Below are 23,636 nucleotides of genomic sequence, written 5' to 3' on the forward strand. Positions count from 1 at the left end.
GTATTGACAGAATGGACAGAATTTTCCACTGATGATCTCAAGTCTTTCAAGCACAATACTCAGCAGATTAATGCAAATACTGCAGCACTGTCATCCCCTCCCTGTGTACTATGTGTGAAGAAGTGTATTTGATGCATCAGAAACCACAAACAGAAAGCTCTGCTCCAGCTGCAATCTAGCTAGGGTGACAATCTGATAAACTGGATGTCTGAAGGAAACTTAAGACTGCATCTGCACAGAACAGCAGACTTGAACAATTGTAAGCCAGGCTAATTAGACCACACAAAATACTTACACAATGTGGTTACCACCTGCAGCCCTGTCTGGACAGGGTTACCCCACATTCAGTTTTGTGTGGGCACAGCAGCATCTCAGGCTGATGCTTCCTGCTGAAGTGGACAGTACAACTGTTCCTTCAGACGCAGCTCATTCTATGATTCTATTCTGTTGATTCTATGAATGAAAGCTTCATTTGTCATTTAGGTACCTTGGTACCTTCCACTTGCTTTCTTCCTAAAAGCTGATCTAAATCCAAAAGCATGTAAGACAGAAGAAATCAGGCACTGGGCAGGGGGGCTGGACATGCAGAGAAAGAACATGGAAGTGGAAAACCGAAAAGAATAGAAAGAGAGTCTCTTACAAAATACGGAAATATGTTTTTGAGAAAGATTCTAAGGGGCTAAAAAACAAAAATATCAAGAATGTATTTTTCCTAACTTTCACATCCAATATAATTTTCATTATTGATTATTGACAGTAATATTAGGGAAGAAGAATATGGACAGAACATTATGAACTTTCTTTTCCTTCCCCTCCTACTATGGAGGATGAAAGCAGCACTTTTACTCTTCTGAGAGTCTAAACAATACTGAATTCTACACATTCAAGAGAGAATGAGCTTTTAGCTTCTAACCCTGAAAAATAAAGTCGAGAACATTCTTCAAATAAACATGGCATAACTACTTAATAAAAAAACAAACAGTAAAAAGGGATACATTTTTCAAGTTTCCCCTTAAACCTTTCCTTGTCTCCTTTTCTTGCCCAAGTTTTACAACCTGTTCCACTTAGAAGTACCTATAAAAATACCTTCTAAGAGACAAAGTACATTTGAAAATACCTTTCTCCATGTAAAAATATGTATTACTTATATCACATTTTTCTAAAATTGCAGTGTTGGCTAAAAATTTTTAAATATCTGTTTTTCTCTGAAGCATAGTTTTACCTTGGAGAATCACACGTATCCTTAAAACCTGACTCTTAATGATTCAGTGAAATACTGTCTTACTGTGTCATTTTTATGTAATTGGAAGTTTAACACAAGAGCCATTTGCTCCAGCTGAGCTTGAGTCAGATGGCAGACTAAACAGAGACTCTGTGATCCAGAGCCATGTAATTACTGGAATAGGAAAATGTTTCACTCACCTTAATAGTATTTCTGAGCAGATGTTAATATCAACTCCTACAAAGCTGACACACTCTTCAACCACACTGTCCAGAGTTGCTTTGAGCAAAGTCTGTGATACATCATGCTAAGAAACAAAAATAGAGATATCTGGTTACCGAAGTATTGAAGTGTACATAAACAGGAACTGCATATAGCACTAACATCAATAAAATAGCTGCTGGAACTTAATATCTTATGTGAAGAAACCAGTTAAAAATATAAATTGTAAAATACATTTTTTAAAATGCCCCCAATATCTCTTTGAAACATCTTTGCTGTGAAACAAATCTCTATAATAAAGACACACTTCACATCCCGGTATTGCTTTTTAAAAACCATTTCCCTGCATCCTGTAAAAGTAAAACTTTACTTAAAACATGATTACTCAAAAGGAGTAATGCTTCTGGTCTATCCACTAGGTGTTGTCTTTAATCTGACATACCTATACAATCAGTTTATTAAAAATAAAGTAGAGAAGAGATCACAAATGCTGTACTTTTGCACCAGTACACACAGATATCTGCAAAATAGTCCCATTTAGGAGCATCATACTACAGCAGAGTTATTATTTACTAAATGAAAAAGCCATGCACTGTATGAAGGTGGGCAATACATAAGGTACTTATCAACCCCATGGCAACAAAATGTTTCAAATTTTGAAGAGATATTTCTGGGAAGATTGGCAGGTCCTTGACCAAAGCACCACTAATGGAAATGTTCACAGTGTTTCCCCCTTTTCCCCCTAAAACAAAAATCAGTCACACTTGTCAAAGTTAAAAGTTCTCAAGCTCTAAGATTTCTTTTCCTCCCAAATGCAGGCATACTTTAGCCTGTAACTGCGAGCTCCCCACACAAGCCCATCAGTGCTTAGAAGTCTGACCTGGAGGGAGAAGCCTCTCTAAATGCAGGAGCTAATTCAATCACTATGTTGGCTTAGCTTCAGGGCTCTTCTGCATCACTCATGTAAATCTGGGTTGATCTGTTGTGGTTTCACGATGCATTCATTTAGGACATCAAGCTGGATCCAAGCCAAAGCGCCAAACACTTCATCCATTACTTTGTTTTACGTTCTAAGCCATTCAGATCTTTTAAAGATTTCACGGTTAAATTTAATATGCCAATAGCATCAATCCCAATCTACTAACGCTGGTAGTTCATTAAGCAGTGGTTAATAACTGGAGCAGTTGTAAAACTTCAGGCAATTCATTTCATAGCTCCCTATTTCAGGTGATGGTAATGGGATGCATTTTCATGATGTGATATAGAATAAAGTAACTTACAAACACAAAGTTTGTATTTTGCCAATATGACTCTTCCTATATTAATTTTGCATGCAAAAACACTGTGTACATGCACAAGCACTGGTATTTGCACACATCCTTCGTCTCATAACCACAAAGCTTGCTTGTACACTTGGCAGATCAAACATCAGTTTCTACTTACTAATGCATTGCTACTGCAACATAACACCTTCTTTTTGAATAAAAAGACAAACAAAAAATCCCACACCATCAAAAGAAGTCTTTTGTTTCCTTATGTTGCATTTTTCTGACTTACTGAAGATGTAGCTTTTCTTAATGAGGAATATATTCCCGCCCCCCCCCCCCCCCCGTCCTGGCATCAGCCACATAACATACTAGAGCTAAAGGCTTCCAGCTCACATACACACTCATGCAAGAAATGCATTTATATAACACAGCACAAGAACAAAAATCAAAAATTAAATGTCCAGAAAGAACACCCACATCTTCTCTTCTTTACCAAATACAGGCTAGGTTTTCCACTAAATGCTTTATTTGAGATTCACTGGAAGATAAATATTCTAATTTAAAAGGTTTCTTTCATTATGATGAAGGATGGCATAAGGAGAAAAAAGATGCAGAAGACAAATTCCTTCTGCTCTTAGGGAAGGCTACTGAATCAAAGGTACTTGCAAGTTGATTATGATACCGTTTCACAAGTTACATTAACAACTTCTATTAACTGCAGCAGTTCTTGGCCTCCTTGAAAAAAACCATCTTGTTCTAGACAACTGGTCTGAATATACAGTCCATGGCAAAGGGAAGTTGCCATGTTGTCAAGTTGCTGCTTCCTCAAGTTTCAGATTCATTCCTTAAGATGATGATGATGATTCTTCAGCAGGAACAACATGACTCAAAACAGTCACTGCCTCCACAATGCCTTCTAGCATAGGAGGTAGCAAAGAAGGAAATCCATTAATCTGGTTGAAGCTTTCTAAGGAGCTCTTTGGAAGAGACTTGGTTCAGGAGAAGCTTTATTTCCAGCCTACAGAAAGTGAACCTTGATAGGAATTAAGTCTACTATATTCCCCAAAAATCAAGGAAAGGATCTGTCATAATCAAAAGCCACGCATTCTAAAATATCTCTGCTAATGGAAGAAACGCCAGTGCTCACAGAACCTCATTTTCAAATGCACCATTGGTATTTATGTAAAGACCTGAGTTTGTGATTCCAAAAGTTTCTGTAAAATTCATGAAATACAAAACACACATCTTGAAAAAAAACTATAGTACTTAACTGTCTCTTTCTCTTGCCAAGAAGACAAAAAGTTCTCAAGTCTCTCAAAGATTACTTGCATCTTAACTTTATTTCTGTTTGACAGTCATCATTTAAAAACCAAAACAAGACGTTCGCCGGTTGTTTTTACTGCTCCAACAAGTAAAAGTCACGTGACTTGGAATGGATATGACAGCATATATGTGAAGGCACAGATAAAGTGAACAGGCAGATGTGACAGAACAGGATGAGCATAAAAACAATCCCTAAGCTACCACTACCTCACTGAAGTAAGGTACATTTAGCAAGTGAATGATGTTAAGTTGTAAAAGTCAGGAAGCCTTCCAGATGGCAAACCTGCCTCCCAAGATGCAGCTCCTGACCATCTTTCTTTGGCTATAATAAAGGAATTTTTACACTGAATAAGGCACAGAGAAGTGTTACACATTTAGTTTCTAAAAGTAGTTAAAAACATTATTATCTCAATACTACTGCCAAGACTTCCTACTACCTAAAGGTTACACTTCAGAAAGGTTTAAAGGTTTAAAGTGTGTTTTCCACTCTTCCAACAGTTTTCACTGATCTCCTCAAATATCAGAGGCTAGATGATGCTATACACTTCTGTGCACTATTTATATGCACTGAGGTGGTATCAAATGAGTCAGACACCAGAAACACACACATACCCCACTCCTCACTCCCTGCAGCAGGTTTGTAAAGAATGATGAACTGTTGCATTAAGTGCATCAGAATAAAACTCGAACAAGTAAAGCACAAGTCTAAAATGCCAGGCTGCTTTCAAAATGAGGTAATGCAGAACTTGATGTTGCACAGTCTCTGACAACCCCTCCACACACCACTGATCATTGCATCAGCTGATTACCTGCAAATCCTTCTAAATAAAACACTTTCACTATAGCACTGACTCTGAATACAATGAATGAGGGTGTCCTGCTAAAACTGTTCAGTGCAGTCTTTTAGCTCAGAGCCAAGCACACGAAGTGCTATCCCAGCTATGCCTAGCAACACTTCCTTTGGTGTGACATTCAAACATCATCTTGAAATTACTGGCCAAATATAGTTTTAGTTTTACTAAAAGGATACTCAGAAACGGCTGCCACTAAAATATTCAGTGTAATAGCAGATCTGAAGCAGAAGACTTGATTTTATATTATGATCTCCAAAAGGATTGATACTCCCAATTTATGGAAACTAAGGCCAGCAGAAGTAAAGGGCTTGCCACAATCTGTGGGATATCCAGTGGAAAACTGCAAACTTTTGTTTTCTGGAGAGTGATGATAAACAAAGCTACCTTGCTTCACAAATAGTATTAGGAAGAACTTACACATTTGTTAGGTTTGAGCTTTTTGTGTGGAGGACTATAGAAATTAATCTGTCCTAAGAAGTGTCAGGAACTGTAACCATATTTCAATATTTGTTTTCTAAGGAGTTACCAAGTGAACCATGGAAGAAGACACAAAAAATTACTTGCTTAATTGAAACCACTGCAGTAAAGAACTGCCAGTCAGTAAATGAAATTCAAACATTACATTTCTCTAATATTTTTATAAAGAGTATCCCAAAGATAACTTACATTCATAAAAATAGAAGAAAATCAAGAGCAGCTATTTAGATCTCTGGTTAGAGTTATTGCTCAGATTTGTCCATGGCAAACTTGTTAAAATTACCAGAAAAAAAACCCCGCACATTTCAAAACAACCATTAGGCAAACCTATACTAAAAACCCTAACAATCAATATAACTTCATTGTATATAATTTCATCAATCACGGCACAAAATGTTTACTCCTGAAGAATAGTGTTTAAGAACACCTGTCCATTATGCACATGATAGTAGTTCTATCATTATGTTCCAATACTTCAGCTATCTTTTCTTGCCACATGGTATGCAGCAGAGAGCAAGGATTCTTGTTTCACTCAGTTTCAAGAGTTACAAACACCCACTGGAAAAAATTAACATTACTAAAAACCTATCTGTTCCTTAAGATGGTACTCCCTCAACTGTAACTGAAATCCCTTTTGCAGTTTGAAAAACCTGTTGATGTACACAGAAGGAAGGCAGTATTTTAAACAGCCTCTCAGCTCAGTGCACAGTACAGACACTGTAAAAATTCATTTGTCATCAGCACAGCAAATTTAACACATCAAAGAGCCAGTGCTCACACGAAGTCTGGAGGCTGCACTTGGCCAATGTGCATGAGCATGGATGGGGGGTCAGCACACTAACTTTGCCTCAACACTAGATTACCAGTGCCAGACTCGAATGGGCAGCTTTTGCTTGCAAGGAAGTTACAACTCCAAGCTCTTTACCTTTGGCAACTCCAAAAAACTCCACAATACTAAACCTCCACAGAACTAAAAATTATACACATAATTAAAATGCAGTTGGTAACATTCATAAAATCAATTTCACAAAGGATGGTATGATTGCATGTGTATCTGAAAGACAAATTCCAACAACCAAAAATTCTACTGCAACACACAGCAATTCTGAAATAATTGTTTTCCATTTACAAACATTAGTAGAAATCAACACAATCAGCCTGTCCTCATTATTACTTTAAAACACCCAAGAGCCAAGCAAGGCACCTTCCAACACAGTCAAGCAGGTATTATTTGTACCCTGCAGAGCCTACAAATGCAGTGCAGACATGACCTAATGATGCTGGTTAGAAAGCAGTGGGAGAGGGATGAGTTCCCAAGTCTGGGCAGCAATCTGCAGGTTGTTGACCCAGGCTCAGAATTACAGTACTATAACAAGATCAATATTCAGTTTAAATAACACTGAGCTGTGTGCCAGACAAACTATTTTGGGTTTTGATCAAGTTATACCTCACTTGTCCTTTGAATCCAAAAGTCAGCCTTCAATTAAGTAAATACAATTTAATCTTTTTTTTTTTTTCTGTCAGATTGAGTCCTGAAAGACTTCTAACACATCATAAAACACTATTTTGTTGGTACCTACTATTAACTTCTGTATCCATGAATTTTAATATTGGCATGTGCAACCAGTCAACATGCTTCTTGAAAACTACTATTTTTTTCTTTAAAGAGTGGCATAGCTGTGCAAACAATGACTTTTACTGAAAGAGAAATTAGGTGGGACAACACATACTAAGCAAAGTTCAAAAAATATATTATTTTACAGAGATTCAATCCATGGCAATGTGTTTCAAAATTTAAAAAATGGAAAAATATTACTAGTGCTGTAACCTACATACAATCAGCTTCATTTTAAATGCTTGTTAGGCCACAAAAGTAAAATGCATTCATGACAAACCCTTAAGTACAGCAGGACTAAAGTAACAGAAATAGCCTAAGGAGAAGCACCTTTTCATGTCCAGAAACAGAAAAAAAAATTAAAAATATACCTTACACATCAGGTGGAAAAGTTGAACAGTTTAGAATTGGGGTTATAATCTCTACGTCCTCTGGAAAATCTCTTCCATTTAGAGTCTCAGAAAACAAGCTTATCCATCTGATGTTTGATAAAAGGATCTAACTTCTTTTGAATTTCTTTTGAAGATTATTTGTGGTTTCTCCAAATGTTATATTGTTATAGGATAAATTGTTATCCTATGTACTTAACTCTGATTCATTTCTTGTTTCAAAACTCCAAATTCTGTTTATTTTAACAGCATATTGCTATTACTGAAATATCCCAGGAGAAAGAAATGGATTTAGATTTTCAAAGAAAATATTAAAAACAAAACCAAAGTCTTTCAGCTCTAACATTTAAAAAAAGTAAGAAACCAAAAATGCACCAGTTTATCATGTAAATGCTTTGAGTCACTTGCAAATTGCTGGAATTAATCTTCTATTTACTTGTGCTTGTGTCCTAAATGAAGCAGTAATACTGCCAAGCTTGTTACACAAATTCAGTCCCATTGCTGACACATCTTATTTCTAAATTAGCTTCTGTGACATGAACAAGTTAGCAGAAAATTATGTATACCCAAAACCATCTTCCCCTTTCTAGAGCATGTGCAAGTTTTCTCCAATGCTTATTGTTATGTGACTAAACAGCAGCAATACAAATTTTCAATTGTAATCAACTACATCATTCCTGGAGATTTCAGAGGGACATTTTTGCCAATGAATAGCAAAGGCAAAAATCCAAATTACTACAGGTGGAAAGCCTTGCATTTCATTTTAAATCCAAATATATATTTTGAGCCTCTTAAATGTCTACAAATATAGGGGATATCCTGCAAAACTAGAGAAAGATAAAGCAAGGACCATCAGGAGTGGAGCTTCATAGATCACATGGTGGAACTCAGTCGAAGATCTTCCTGAAGAATGCTGAAGGATAAGAGAAGGAAAAAAAGAAAGCTTGCACTACCAGAGGAAGAAGACAGAAGTGACAAAGCCCAGGTGAGCGTGGTCATGTGTGGGAGCTCTGTTTAGTTTGAAGTCAGGGACCATGCATGGCCCTGCAGCAGAGGGGTGAGGGCACAGCTCCCACCCGCCCCACTCAGGGCAAAGCAAGTGCCCAGAGGATGTGAGGAGCTTGGCAAGAGGCTGCACAAATGCACATGCTTCTTCCAGCTCTGCTGAAGACATGCTGGGGTTTCTCTCCACCATCTCTAATGAGGAATGTAGTACTTGAAATACTATTAAACACTATTAAAAAACCCATAAATTAATTTAAGGGTATTTTCTATAAAGGGAAGATTAATAGAACTGATGCATATTTTATTGTCTCCTATAACAAACTCATAGATGTCTCATATAAGAAACTTCTTAATGCTTTTCTCAAATTTAGTATGTACATCTAGCAACTGCTACATCAGTTTACTTAAACCAGCAATGCACTGAGAATGTATTTAACACAATGACACAGCCGTTGCCTCATTAGGAAAAAATGTAGATGCCAAAAAAAATTACATTTAGTAGTTTTTTTAGTCCCACATCCCACAGAATTAGTGACTATTTAGAAATAGTCAGGATACAATTAAGAAGGGAAAAAAAAGTTTTTATTTAAGGTGACACTACCTTCTGAAAATGCTTGCTGAAAAAAGCTTTAAGGTAATTCAACTTTTTTCAACCTCTCACCCAGGTCCCCATTTTTTTTTCAAGTAGATCAGCTCAAACTGAATATGCTTAAAGAACTCTTGCAAATCCTTCTGCTATCTCTTTATCTTCTATTTGGCTCCTCCTTTACTTTGATCAGACACTCCTTCCCCTTTGATTCTCAAGTTCTTCCACAGTCTAGCTAAAATTAAAAATGAGCTAGGAATGAAACAGAATGCAAGACACTGCCCTGCAGAAGACAGCCAAACCCAAATACAGCAAGCTTATTTTCTCTGCTTACTAAAAAGCAGAGAAAATAAGTGTGATTGACATATGGCAACTCAAAAAAGTCAGAGTAGTGTTTACTGAATGACCCGTGGAAGACTGAAAGCTGACAGAAAACCAGGAAACATGTGGAAAAACAGAAGTTAGCTCAGCAGCAGTTATGGATTTGACAGGCAGAGTACATAAGCATCCATTGTGTCATTCACATCTTTGATAAATGAAAGCAATTTCAGCACCACTCATTACATATAACAGCACATTATGTTTAAAGTAAAAGAATAAGTAAGCAACTGGCAAAAAAATCACTATGATATAGTAAGCTTATGACTTTTCAGAAATGTGTTCTGCACTAAGCTTAGCAAAATTTGCATTAAAACATGTATTTAGCACTTTTTGTATTACATATATAGCACTAACAAAGTGTTTGCACATAGGAGGTTGAAAAGTTGACAGGTCTCAATATTAAATTAGTTGTGCTAACGTGTCAGCACTAAAATGTGCTTAATGACAATTTTAACAAGTGAACAAGAACACAAACATTTCTGTCGTTCTCAAAACCAAGCAACATTTCAGACCACCATCACCATTGACAGTGTATGATTGTTACTGCTAATGCAATTAGCATAATATAAAGATTGAGGAATCAAAATGAACTAGTAAAATGGCACAAACAAGAACACTACATGTATTACCCCCTACATGAAAATAGCAATTGAGTACTCTTGTAGTAGACACATTTTTATTCAAATAAGTAAGATCTCAGCAGGTAGAGAGAAAAAAAACACAAATCAAAGAACACTTATTTTACCAGCACCCCTAACAGAAACTGTAATTTGTGCACTTATAACATAGTCCTTACTTATATTCAGGATCTGGAAATTCCTTCAGCAGCCTTCTTTAAAACATTAAAAAAATCCCAGTATTTCCAAATATGTAAAATAATACATAATTCTGTAGTGCACCTAATTTAGAAACAATGTTTGGAATAAAGTTTTTTTAGGTTTACCCTAATGTAAAATCTGTAAATACTAATCCCAGTACTATTAAAAACTTATAAAGTTTACAAGATACTTACCAAGTCAGAGCTTTTAACTATTGTATATATGAATATATTCATTGCAAATCTGTAATCTGATCACAGCATCATTCATTTTAAAAACTGACCTCTATTTCCCTTGAAAAATCTTTTATTTTATAATTAATCTAAAACTGAAACTTTTAGGCAAGCTTGGCAAAACATAAGAATAGAGTTAGAAATTAGGTACTTGAAAAATTAAGACCTAATACTTTAGAAACTCCAAAAAACAATTTTAAAATTAGGTATCATTATGAACTCTACTTATAAAAACTTTTTGTCCAAAACGCAACTACTGGTTCAGTTTTAATAATACTTGTAAGTGTAGTGGAGTTCTCTATTTGTACAAACATTTACAACTCCAAGTTGGTATACCACTGAGCAAGAGAGGAACTAAAATCACCTCTGATTTTGTAGCACTTATGTCTGCCTCTCACCACTTGCAGATGACTTACAACTTGCAGAATCAAGGCTCCCTTGAAATCACTGGCTGATGTCCCTTTGCATTAATTAAGGGCAAAAGTCCAGTAGCAGTTTTATCTGTGCTTTGTAGCACTGGGAGTTAAGAGATGAGGTAGCAGATGGATCAATCAAATATTAGACAGGATTGTTCAATGTGTGTCAGCTTCAGCAAATTGTTAGTTACACTAAAATAATCCAGAATTTTTAAATATGAAAAAATAAATTGTTATTGAGTGTTCTTTTTTTTTGGTAGAGAATTTGTATTTTAAGAACAGCAAACGACAGTTGTTCTCAATAACCTAGATTAGGGCAACAGGCTTTCAATGAATCCTCACACAAATTAGCAATGGCTCCGATAGGAAATTAGACAACTGAGACACCTTAGATCAGCTATGGTCAATCTTTCTCTTCTGGAACACAAAGATTGGCAAAGAAGCTCAAGTGCAAGTCTTGTAGAGATTTCTAAAGCACCTAGCTGGGTAAGCTGATGCAAAGAGTGGAGCTAATTCAAATACTGTTGTGACGGAAAAGACAGCTTGCCTGGAGACTTGTATTCACTAACTGGCCCAAGCAACATCACCCCTCCCCTGCAAAAGGAGATTACATGGACAGCTAATGCCCTCCCAAACTGCAGATTTATCTCAAGACAGAGATATAACAGAAGATGCAAATCTTAGCCACACAAAGATTTGGCGTGTACGACCTAAGGTACAAAGGCAATTCTTGCATCCAAAGGCAATCCCACAAATACACATTTCTATAGTGGACACACCAGTAAACTTAGAATAATAATTAGGTTTTTTATGATTGCAAAACCAAAGAAAAGTCTGAGGAAAACAAAAATATGAACGACCATTAGAGGAAAAGTTTAAGAAAACCACTCTATTTTTCACTCTTTAAAAACACAGGAGGTCAAGAATATGAAGAGGAAAATGTAGTTCCTGAGTCTAGAAAATATGCACGTTAGAGTAGTGCATTCCCAAAAACTCTGAAATCACTTAATAAAACATCAGAAGTACTCAACTTCTTTCAGACTTTCAGTGGCAGAAAAGGCATAGCTGGTACTGCAGAGATACAAAGTAGTGACTTTTGGTTTTGGTGTACTTTACTCAGACTACTTTGACCTGTAGGTGACAGAGCTTCTGGGAGATATATGCTTACAGAAACAGTTTTGGTTTTGCTAGGCTATTCTAAAATTAGAATAGTAATACCCTCCCCTGCCACAGTCACACACGTATTGCAGAACCTTTAAACTTCACACTACTTCAGTACAGGTACCTGAAAACAGTCCCAGTCTCACAGACAACAAATCAAACCCACAAGAACTTAGTGATTTCTCCTTAACTAAAAAAGAAGTAAATGAAGCAGAAAGGACCGCAATTCTTCATTTCCTGACTACAACCCAAGCATCATTACCCAGAAGTGAACAGGACACATTTTGCTTCTCCAATATTTTATGATGTTCACGCATTGATCGCTGTGTTTGCTGATTGCTTGGACCAGGGACAGCTTACAAATGTTTCTGTATCTTTGCTTTCAGCTGTCCATGCATCAGCACAAAACAATTAAAACACAGCTTCTAAAGTAAAGGACATTTTGAGCTAATAACCATTTCTCATGGAACCATTGTCTCATTACAGCAGCAGTGAAAAAATTGCTGTAACTGAACCAGTTATATCCTCTTCCAGAGGAAGTGATGACATGAGTTAATTGATAAAAATTAGTCCACCTTCTTGCATAAGTTTTTTCAAGTAGGAGTCAAGATTTGGTTGCAACTAGGCTGTTCCCTCAGACTAACAGATTTAAGGTCTGGACAAGAAGTTGGAAAATGAAACTATTTAATACTCAGTCAAATCCTAACAGTGGGAAAAGCGTCTTCAAAAACTCATTCTCAAGTTCTCCTGTTGCTCTTAACTTGTAGCAACATCAACCAGACCACCTGACATGTACAACCAAATAGGACAAATGCCTCCAACATTGTTTCAGTCAAATATCGTCTCAGTCAAGTACATTCCTAAGACACTGTCATTGTAAAACAAGGTATGTGAAAAAATTAAAAATGGCTTGTACTTTGATTTGGGGGTTGGTGGGTTTTTTGTTTCCTTGTCTATTTCTGCTGTTTTGTTTTGGTTTCTTTCTTCCCTTTTAAATTAGGTAGGATTTATGAGGAACACATTTTTATTATTACATGTATACATCTAAAAGAGAACTGGAAACAAACATCCAAGTGGTTCAAGTTATATGCATAGCAAAGACCTCTAAGTGTGAGGGATGGAAAACTGGTCCAAAGTATATTGAAAAACAGGTAAGTTAGGAAAATGAAAGAGAATTGCACATAGATGATGGCAGATCAAATGAGAGAAATAATTACTCCCTCTTGAAAAACTTCTGTTTTTCAACAGAAGACAAAATGCTTCTAGCTCCAGCAGCCATTTTGAAATTTATACTTGGAACAAAAGAAGCTACAACTGATGTTCTTTATAATGCCTTATGCATAGATATGTTCTTTACGTACTCTCAGTCTTCTCCATAATTCAATTCTAAAGCTTCAGAAAAGAAATGGATATCTCACCAGGTTTTTCAAGAAAGTTTAGTTTCTTCTTTTTTCCATCTGCACATGCTGTATTGTATTGTATTGTGCTATAATATGCATTTTCTTCATCTGGAATCTTAAAGACACAGTCAGTGAAAGAGTTCTCTTGGAGATCTGCAGCTTCAGAACATTTTCAATAGCTACTAACACAAAACAAGCACAAAAAAGTTTGCTATGAAAAACTTATTACACAGCAAATCGAAATTTCAGCAACAAAATTCCTTTCTCACATACAAGAGTGTTGTAATACAGTCCAGTTCCAGCCTACAGTCTCTTCAGATGCCAGACATATAAAACCATGCTGCCATTTTCAGAAGACTATTGCATTTGCCTAGAATTTACTCTTATTTTCAACTGGTTCAATGGTTTCAGAAAGCATTCATATCTTTAAAGAGTTTATATCATTATCTATTTTCTATTTGTCCTAGTTAAGGGACAAGAAAAACAGGCACAAAACACACTCACAGGAAAAAAAGACATTATGAAAGGTATCTCCCTCAGAATGCAGGCACTCAAAGAAATAGAAGCCTTAGCAAACTTTTTCCCAAAGCCCTGAAAAACTAATCCCAAAAACACATTAAGATATGCCATTTACTTGGGACACTAGCTTTTTAGAAAAGATTGTGGAAGAAGCATAATGCCTTCTTAAATAGCGTTGGGAAATTATATGGTACCTAGTAATAGCAATGCTGGATCAGATCTCAGGATGTGATAAAAGAGAAAGACACTCTAATGACAAGCACACAGAGGGAAGGAATGCTATGAAAATAAAGAGCATGGGCATTCCATTCTGCACACAGTTCAAGCCAATAACTGCACCATTACCCTTCTTATCCACAAAATGCATGAGTTCTGTAACAGCACTACTCAGAATTAAGTACTTAATTAAGAATTAATTAATTAAGAATTAAGTACAAACTAATTACTTGGCCCTCAGGTAAACAAGGAAAAGCTATGACAGGAACAGATTTACCTGAGATATCCCTGAGATATTAATTAATGGTAACATATATACATAGCATCCATCAGCACAGCTTTTACTACAGCACTGTAGAGAAAAGCAGTCGCAGAGGAAGAGGCCCCTGACAGAAACTCACACTTTCTAAAAAGACAAGACTGAGAGCATGATCAGGAACATTGCTTTAGAACAGCCTTAATTAAAAGTAGCCTTTATCTATAATTTAGGAATAAATGGATTTGTCACTGACTTCTTTCACCAAAGAGACAGAAATTTAGGAGGACATAAAAATAACAATTCCTTTACTTCCCTGCTCCAGCTCATTATACCCATCAGACAAATAAAAGCAAAATGATGGACAACTATATAGCAGGAATAAAGGCTGGAGAAAAAATACTCAAATGGAGGGGGAGGAGTTTAATATTTGGAAAGATTGTCCAGATGATCAACCCACCTACTCTGAGGTCTTGTGATGTCTAAATTGATGATCGTCTTAATGGAGCAAATAGGTATGAAAATTTTTATTCACAGCATGCTTCTATACAAGCTGAGAATGTAAACTTGAAATAGAAGTAAAACTAAAATTGAATTAGAGGAAAAGCAACAAAAAAACCCCCCGTGTTAGAAGGCTACTTAATTCCTCTGTCCAGACATACATGGCAACCCTGGAAGAAGTCCAGGTTCATTGAAGAATTTTTATTTTGCTCTGTAATAATAACATACAGTACTTAAACCACTACAAATAAGAACAACATTTGTTCGTGTTAAACAAATGAGTTTGAAGACCCTAAATGTATGCTTACCTGGCTGAAACTAATGTTTTTCATTAAAATTTTAACCAGCAAGCCAAGATTTCTGTGACTGCAAATCACTAGTGTTTCAGTTCTTAATTTGATAAACATTCTGTCTTAACATATCTTTCTTAAAAAGCGAAAAGATGTCACATGAAATGACCATACACACTCCTGAAATTTTTACCACAGATTGCTACAGAAGGAATACCAGAAAAAGTTACCATTAAATTGGTAATTTTTTAAAAAAACCAACCAATTTTAAATGTTAAGTACTGTTGCTGAGGAGTTATTAAAAAAAATCCAACCTCTGCTCCTACGCATGGGAATAAATGTGAAGCAATAGCATGTTGGTTAGTCTCACCTGTTCTTTGTATTCTGATTATTTATACATGAAAAATGTCTATTTGCAATCAGTAATACATGAAGAGAATATATTTCTATAGCAAATGACATGGCAGACAGCATTCCCAAAGGGTAATCATGTTCCATTGCATTCAATGGGACAGTAGCCATTTACCTGTAGCCCCTGTATTGCAAGTGGAGTTCAAGGTCCCAGTACTTCCCTCTGCATTTTGCATTGTTTGGTCCAACTTCACAACAGCTCAACTTTCCTTTGAAGCACTGCCACATCAGGGCTGTTTAAGAATGAAATCTGCTTGCCTTTAGGGCTTGATTGAGTTAAAGGGCAAAATCCTGGCTCCATTTGAAGTCAGTGGGCAGTTCGCCATTTAATTCAATTCGTCTCCTATTTCACAGTGACCTTAAGGGTATACCAAAAAGCTTGTGCCCATGTATCCTGCTTTTGCTTGCAGGAAAATGTGGTGGCATGCACTAGCTCTTAACAGTAATGGCTGGTGGCAACTAGAATGCTTTTACTTTGAACATTCACATGAAGCTCACAAGCATTCACAAAAAGTTACAGAACAAAACTGTAAACATTGGTTCATCAACAAAGTTTATCTTCTGGTTGGGGATCAAAAATTCATTTTAAAATTTAGAAACTACAGAACAGACACCTGAGAAAACATTAACTTAGTCTAGATCATTTCAAAGAAAAGGATGAAGCAAGTCATATTTTATTTCACCACAAGAAGTCCCATGGTTTTTAATATTAACTAAAATGTAGCTGTCCCAGTGCCAGATCACAAACATCCCAAAAGACATAAGCAGGACATATTTCACATTACCACCTTGGCACCCTGAACAAACTACAGTGGCATAGGGTTGGATGAATGTATCACTTTGTGTATCACCATGGGCAGGTGGAAATCTATAGGGAAGGTTTTATACAAGCAATTAAGCAGTTAAAAGAACAGTTGATCAGAAATTCTAACTGTGGTATATAGCTCAATAACTTACAATGACTTGTAATCAATGGCACTCTTACTCACGTCTTTAGAAAACAAGATTTAAATGCTCCCAAATAAAATCATACAAATTTACTCCTACAGGACTGTACCAATAAGCTGTGGAAAACCCCAAACATCTTCCCATGTTTTACTTCTCACACTTAAGTAAAGCCATCCATCCAGTGACAGATGCTGGGATGCTTGCAGTTCTACTTTTTTTCAATTCCCTTACATAAATAGTAATCTCTTTCAAAGTTAAAAATACTCCTTTTCCTTCCCAGCTAATGTATATGGGTACTTAATATCCCTATTTAGAAGCTTGGCAAGATACACATAGGGAAACTAATTTTGCATAATGTCTCTCTCTTTCCTGCTTTCAACATCCTGGCATAGTATTAAAGATCAACTCAGTAAAGTTGACAGCAGAATATTTGTGTTATGCACTGCTTTCTCAGTTTTTGACTAGAAATTCCATCAGTAATCAATGCTCAGAAAAAATGCTTCTACCATATGCTTCTACCATAAGCTTTTCGTCATACCCAAAATTTCAAAATAATAAAGGCTGCAGTTAGTAATTTTTATGTTAAGACAGACACTGTAGTATTTGTACAGACATTAAAAAACGTTTTCCACTTATTTTCATCATGTAAAATGAAAATATATTCCATCACTGAAATTATAACACAACCTAGCTTCTGCTAGCTAGCCCAGGAGAGCAAGAAAGGGGAATGCCAATTGATCCAAATACTGACAGAGAAGCTATCAGGATGAGTACTTATCAGGTCAGGTACAAAAACACATCAGAAGCAACAGTGTTAAAAAAACAGAAAAGAAAAATGAAAAAAAGAAAAAAGCTCACACTCCCTGTGCTGAGTAGCACTATTAAACTCAGATGCAGGGTTGTGTTTAGGTTGGACAGGCCCCAACAGTAGAACAAAGTCAGTCTGTCTCAGTACCATAACCAAATTCTACAAGTTAACAGCTTTTCATGAAAAGCTGCCATTTCAAAATGTCAATCAAACCTGAATATAAGTGGGAACTCCTGCAGAAATAACCAGCTGCAGGTTTGAAAAACATTTTTCACTGAAAGTGGAAACACAAAAGATGTTTGAATGAGATCTCTTTTCATTCCTGTAACAGTAGACGGTCATTTTCACAACATCAAGGACAAAAACACAAGACAAAATTGCAAATAATGTCTTGAAAGAACCATTTGCAGGGGTGATGAATGATTCAAGTTACAAATGACAGAATTATTGGCAAATGGAAACTCATTAATATGAAAAAGCTTCTCTTATAAGACTGCAGTTTGTCTCCACTTTCTCTCATTGTATCTGAATGATTAGGTTGTATTAATTTCATTGTGTGTTTAGTACTGGCTTTCTCACCTTGAAGCAGCAGCTTGCACTAAGATCATGTGATTTGCAGCGTAAGTCTTTTGGGGGTTTATGTGTTTAGTAAACAATTGAACTACTTTCAGGTATTAAAAATGCAGATTCTAACAGAGAAACTAAAACTTATGATCTACCCACAGAGAACACAAGTTTTCCAATTCAGTTCGGGACATAGAAACATAAATAAGTCATATTTATTCAGTTAACCAAGGAATAAAATATTTATACAAGTGTACATAATGGAAAAGCAGCTTATCAAAATCACTTTGGCCACATTCTCCTTTCTAAAGAATATGGCATGAACAAATCCATTTTCTCTACCATCTGAAAGATGCATAGCATATCTGAAAATTAATTTGCTGTCCAAATAAGAGCTTCATCAATTTCTTATTCAACAACTGGACTGATACAGCAGTGTTTTGTTGCACAAATTTCCACATTCAATGTCATGAAACAAATGTAGTCAACAGGGAGATTTAGTGAAGAGTTAAGAGTATATAAGATTCCTCCCTCCAAAAGGTAGCACCTGCACTGTAGTATCATTGTCTATTTTGCTTATTATTAATAAATAATAAAAGTAATTTGCACAATAGATGAACACCTCATCATGTCTCAGAACATAGAGTATTAACACAGACATAGTGCCGTACACATATTTATCTCCTTCCAGCATTACTATCACTATGATCATCAGACAAATGAGAAAATATTAGCTGTTCTGAATGACAACACCTTTATCTTAAGTTATGCTTTCCACCAAACTGAAAACACATTTACATAAAAATCAAAAATGAGGATCTGATGAAACAGCGTAGTTATATTAAATGCACTTGAACACACTTAAGCTGTAAGACTTTGAAGAGCTGGAAACATAATTCTTCAGCAGCATTCACTGAGAAATAAGATGCTACACAACATAAACTAAAACAACTTGTCACTTATAACCTCACTGTACTGCAATATCAGTTACACCATCCAATTTCACACTACAGTACTGTTTTCTATAGAATACATTAATTTCTGATATCTCAGATCTTAATTTTCATATTACCCTGAATAGATACATATTGCACTGTAATACGCATTTCTCTAGCTGCAGGCTGCAGCACACTACCAGTTACCTTAAAACTTTTCCTTACACTTGACGTTCACTTCAGTAGAATCACAGTAGAACAGTAGAAATTTACCAATGCTGCTCCCAACAAGAAGACAAAAAATACAGCAAGATCTTTTTATCACTAAATCTTGTTCTTATCGTTTGGTATCACCAACATTTGTTTATAAGTAAGATGGAGCATATATGCTCAACTCTGAGGTTTTGGGGTGAATAATTCGCAGTATGAAAAAATAGCTGAAGCAAGATTAACTTGATCATAAAATGCTGCTACCATGCCATTTAAAAACTGAGACAGAAAAAATAAAAGAAGGAAAGAAACAAATTGTGCCAAACCTAGTGCCTTAGCAAGCAGAGTGCTTTTGAACATTCTTAAAAGCATTTACTATTTACTTCAGGAAACAGCTTACAAGTCAAAACACACTGGAGATTTTTTCATTTTGTTTTGCTTCGAGCTGCCAATTGTTAGTCAAGATTACTATTCATTTTACAGGAGTGTTAAGAATGCAAATGGTTAACAGTAGTATAAACGATATACTTGGTTTAAGTTTGAATGTCTAAAACTATTACACACTGCATTCATCTGCATTCCCTGTTTATGGGAATGAAATATGCAGTCATTTGAAGTCCACAATATGTATACTGTGTTTGTAATAACTGCAGATTTTACAAGCACATTATTCTTTCCATTAGGATTAAAACCTCACCGAATAGCAATTTGTGAAAGAATTCTAGCAGGGCCCTGAGCCCAGAACTCTGACCTCTGATGAGATGCTTGGCAGCAACAAACTCTAGGTCTAAGCAAAACATCTGGTTTGAGTTAGACTTCCTGAAAAAATAGCCCCTGTACTGGGGAAACTGGTATTCACTCAGCTTTGTCTATACACTTTGACTGACTGCAACACTGTTGAGGGGGGAGTGTGAGGAAAAGAAAAAAGTGCTTTGCCAGAATGCACGTCAATCACTGCAGGCTTCTTGGTGGCCTCCGAAGAGCCAAGCACTCACGCTAGGAGACACTGCACGCGTTTGTTCAAGCTTCTTGGGATTTTTGCTATTGTACTCCAGAGCTCAATGTTTTTTTCAGAATTAGTGCCAACTCTGAATTATCTAATCCAAAACTACAGTTGAGTTCAAAATATAAATTTTGCCCGAAGAAATAGTTTCTGCAGATTCTTTCTAAACATTAATTGTTTTATCATCATTTTTCTTACAAATTTAGACAATCACTATGATCATAAAATGAATGAGGATATTCCCAACAAAAACACAAACTCTCGCTGCCAAGAAATATGTAAGAACAGCAACAGCTTTTGGTTGGCACCCAAGATTTTTCATAGGCAGCCCATTGTTGCATGCAGTACCGAGATAAGAGTAGGACAGAAGGGTAACTAAAGAGAATGCTGATACAGAGGGGCGGGTGTCCTGAGCCTCCTGCTCTCAGACCTGTAATCAGCAAATGCTCCAGCAAGAAGGAAAAGGATAGAGCCGGTTCTTGCTTCTCACTTTCCTGAGATGGGAAGTACAGCCAAGCACAGGGTAGGTGAAAGTGAAGAAATGCACAACAGTGGCAGGCTTGGCGTGAGTTGCACTTTGTTCAAGCTGGCAGCCCAGGTAAGGAGCACAAGAACAGCTTGGTGTGGTGGGTAGGACACAGCTTCACTTTCAGACACGACTGTCAAGAAGTATGTGGCCAAACTCAATTTACCAGATGGTTTTTTTGCAGGACACTTTGCATTTTTAAGCATCATAGTTTTAAATAGTTTAGCCACAATAATGAAACAGCTAGCAGTAGCTACTGAGACCTGTTACATTAACAGATATACAATGCAGCATTAAATATCTCATATAGGCTAGAGAAGCTCAAGATAATTGAATTTGAAAGCAACAGATAGAGAATTTAGTGGAGATTTCTGTCAACGCATTCAGCAATGCTGCATTTACACACATGTATACATAAGAGATGTGTGATAAAATTTATCTACGCACAACTTTACTGTGTACAGAGAAATTTACCTTTAGGCACTATTAGTAGGCACTGTTTATATTAGCTGAATACTTTTTCTGTACACTGTCTACTTAATAAAATATATTGTTGTAAAAAAAGCATCAGAAAAAAATTCATCTATCTACTGCTCTATTTTATACAAGTCTGTCATATGACTGTATATTGTTAATGTACTCATAGTTTATTTTCTTCCTGTGATTGCTAATGCAATAATATTTTTATGCCTGTTCTAACAGTAACTTTACACTGGAATTAAATGTCAATTTCTACTTTCCACCTCCAAAATTTTAAATTAAATGTCATTGATATCAACCCCTTGCATTCAGGCAAAATGCAGCCACCAACTCACAAAGGGACATTTATAAAATAAGCCTTGCTTGTTTGAACTGCAACACTGCCATCACTGGAGTTTCAGCTGGGAGACTTAAATAAATAAAAATAAACCAAAGTAATAAACACCATGTTTTATGGAGCTGCACAGAATTAAAAAAAAAAAAAAAAAAAAGAAAGAAAAAAAAAGAAAAAAAGAAAAGAGGTCCTCCTGGCAAACGTGAAACATTAGACTGAAAAGCTGCCTCTCTCATTCCGGAAGACTTCTGGCCCCCGCTACTCAAAGTCATTTATGAAGGGCAGTCAGCTGTGGGCAACAGGGCCACCCACACAAGTGCCCATTATGCCCTTTGGAACTGTAAAGAGATGCCCTTCTGTCCATGACTATGTAGAAAACAAAACAACATTCCAAAGTAAGGCAACTTAGGAAATTTCTGAGTGCAACACGAGTAATGAATCCTACAAACATCTCAAGCAACACAAGGCAGGTGGAAAAACAGAGCTTCTTAGCCCAAGGCTTCGTAATATATAGTTATGTTCTCCATGGAGCTAAGTTTTTCTACTACTGATGAGATTCCAGTGGCACTGTTATCCTAATGTATGCTATGAAACAGGTATTTTTGCTTTTGGAGAAATAAATCACATATGTCCATAGACATCAGTTTTCTGGAAGACTGAATATAATTTTAGAATCATCACCATCAGCTGGTTGACAGCAATAAAGACAACATTCACTTTCAATAACCCTGAATTATATACAGTTGAGTAAATTAGAATTTGTTTTGCTTTAAGGTCTTCCAAAGTTGAAGCCAACATGCTGAACAAAAATATTAAACTATCTATAACCCTGTGTCAACATATGATGCTACTGGGAATGGTAAGTGAATTAATTTTCCAAGGAAAATTAATTACTTATGACTTACAGTTGTAAAAGCAAACAACGTAACTCTGGATTAGGGCACATTAATTTCTGTTTGGAGTAGCGATTAAATTAATTTCATATAATTCATGGTATGTAATGGAAAGCAGAACAAAGATGAAATCTTAGACAATGACTGACACAGAAAAAAGTGTATATTTATGTTCCTGATACAAAAATAAAGGTCACAGATATTAATCACTGTCTAGTGAAACACAATTTTAGTTTCTAAAATGATTTTTTCAAAACTGTTTGTTAGGATAAGTGTTATTAGCAAGATAAAAATCTAAAAAGCAACAAATTACAAAACATCAGAGAAATCTTGCATGCTACATTGTCTCAGTGATGTTTTTTGAATGACATAACTGTCACAAAATTATCATGAGGAACAGCAACACTAACTTAAATTCCTCCTGCATTAATTTAAGCTCATCTTACTTCTTGCTATTCAAGAGGGAGAAAGGTTTTATCACGGGTCCAATATTAAAACAAATATGTACATTAACATATTGCATGAATTTTATCAGTTACTTACATTTTATAGTAAACAACTTATGAGAAAAATTAATTCATAGCCTAAGTAAACATATGAAAGAATTCTTTCAGCATTCCATAATTTGGTATTTGTTAAAACTACATTAAAATAATTATTTTATGAATTTCATTGCAAAACATCAAGTTCTTACTTTATTTAATACCAACCAATGAAACCATACATATTAGCAAATAATTTATGGTTTTAAAGTATCATAAGAATTTTAATTGCCACTTCTGTTCTCCCTACTGAAAGACAGCACAAATTTATTGCTCATTTCAGATTTTTGGGTATCAAATCAACAGCTGCTGTGCTACAAACTCACATGGAATCACTCAAAAACATGATAGTATTAGTATATTTCCTTATGAGTCAAATGAATATACTGTTAATTCATGAAACCAAAACAACAGATGACCACTGCACAGCAAGCAGTGACTACGGAATTCCAGCAACAAATAATATTTACATTTGCACTGTTTAAACTGGCCCCCCCACATACTCAAAGCAAGTGATTCACATCCCTACTAACACTTTTACCTGACTTCAGACACTAAAGATATGTTTTTATTATGGTAATAGTTTTAACAATTTGATCATTATAATATTTACATTAAGATCTGAATACAATTTGTAATAAAACACCTTAGAAATTAATTTACCTCACATAAAAGATAACTGACCATGAAACACAAATTCACAAACACAAACAGCTCATAATAGGTACAGGTAACACCATAAGTAATCTGCAGCTCTGTTTTTTATGGTAGTATTTTAAAGACTGTCTCAAAAATGTGAAGAACTTTAGTTATGAAAATTTAACAGAAAC

At 35.8% G+C, this 23,636-nt stretch overlaps 1 protein-coding gene across 3 annotated transcripts in view; it reads right to left on the reverse strand.

The window, feature by feature from the left end:
- The window catches only part of SRBD1 (S1 RNA binding domain 1), a 124,513-nt gene that overhangs the window by 17,012 nt on the left and 83,865 nt on the right, over positions 1–23,636 (reverse strand). For all 3 annotated transcript variants that reach the window (XM_026791097.2, XM_005483087.4, XM_026791096.2), the window contains exon 19: positions 1,423–1,529. In XM_026791097.2, the coding sequence (XP_026646898.2) occupies positions 1,423–1,529 (107 nt within the window). The remainder of the gene's footprint in view (positions 1–1,422; positions 1,530–23,636) is intronic.

The sequence above is a fragment of the Zonotrichia albicollis genome, chromosome 3 (genome assembly GCF_047830755.1).
Source record: "Zonotrichia albicollis isolate bZonAlb1 chromosome 3, bZonAlb1.hap1, whole genome shotgun sequence".
NCBI lineage: Eukaryota > Metazoa > Chordata > Aves > Passeriformes > Passerellidae > Zonotrichia > Zonotrichia albicollis.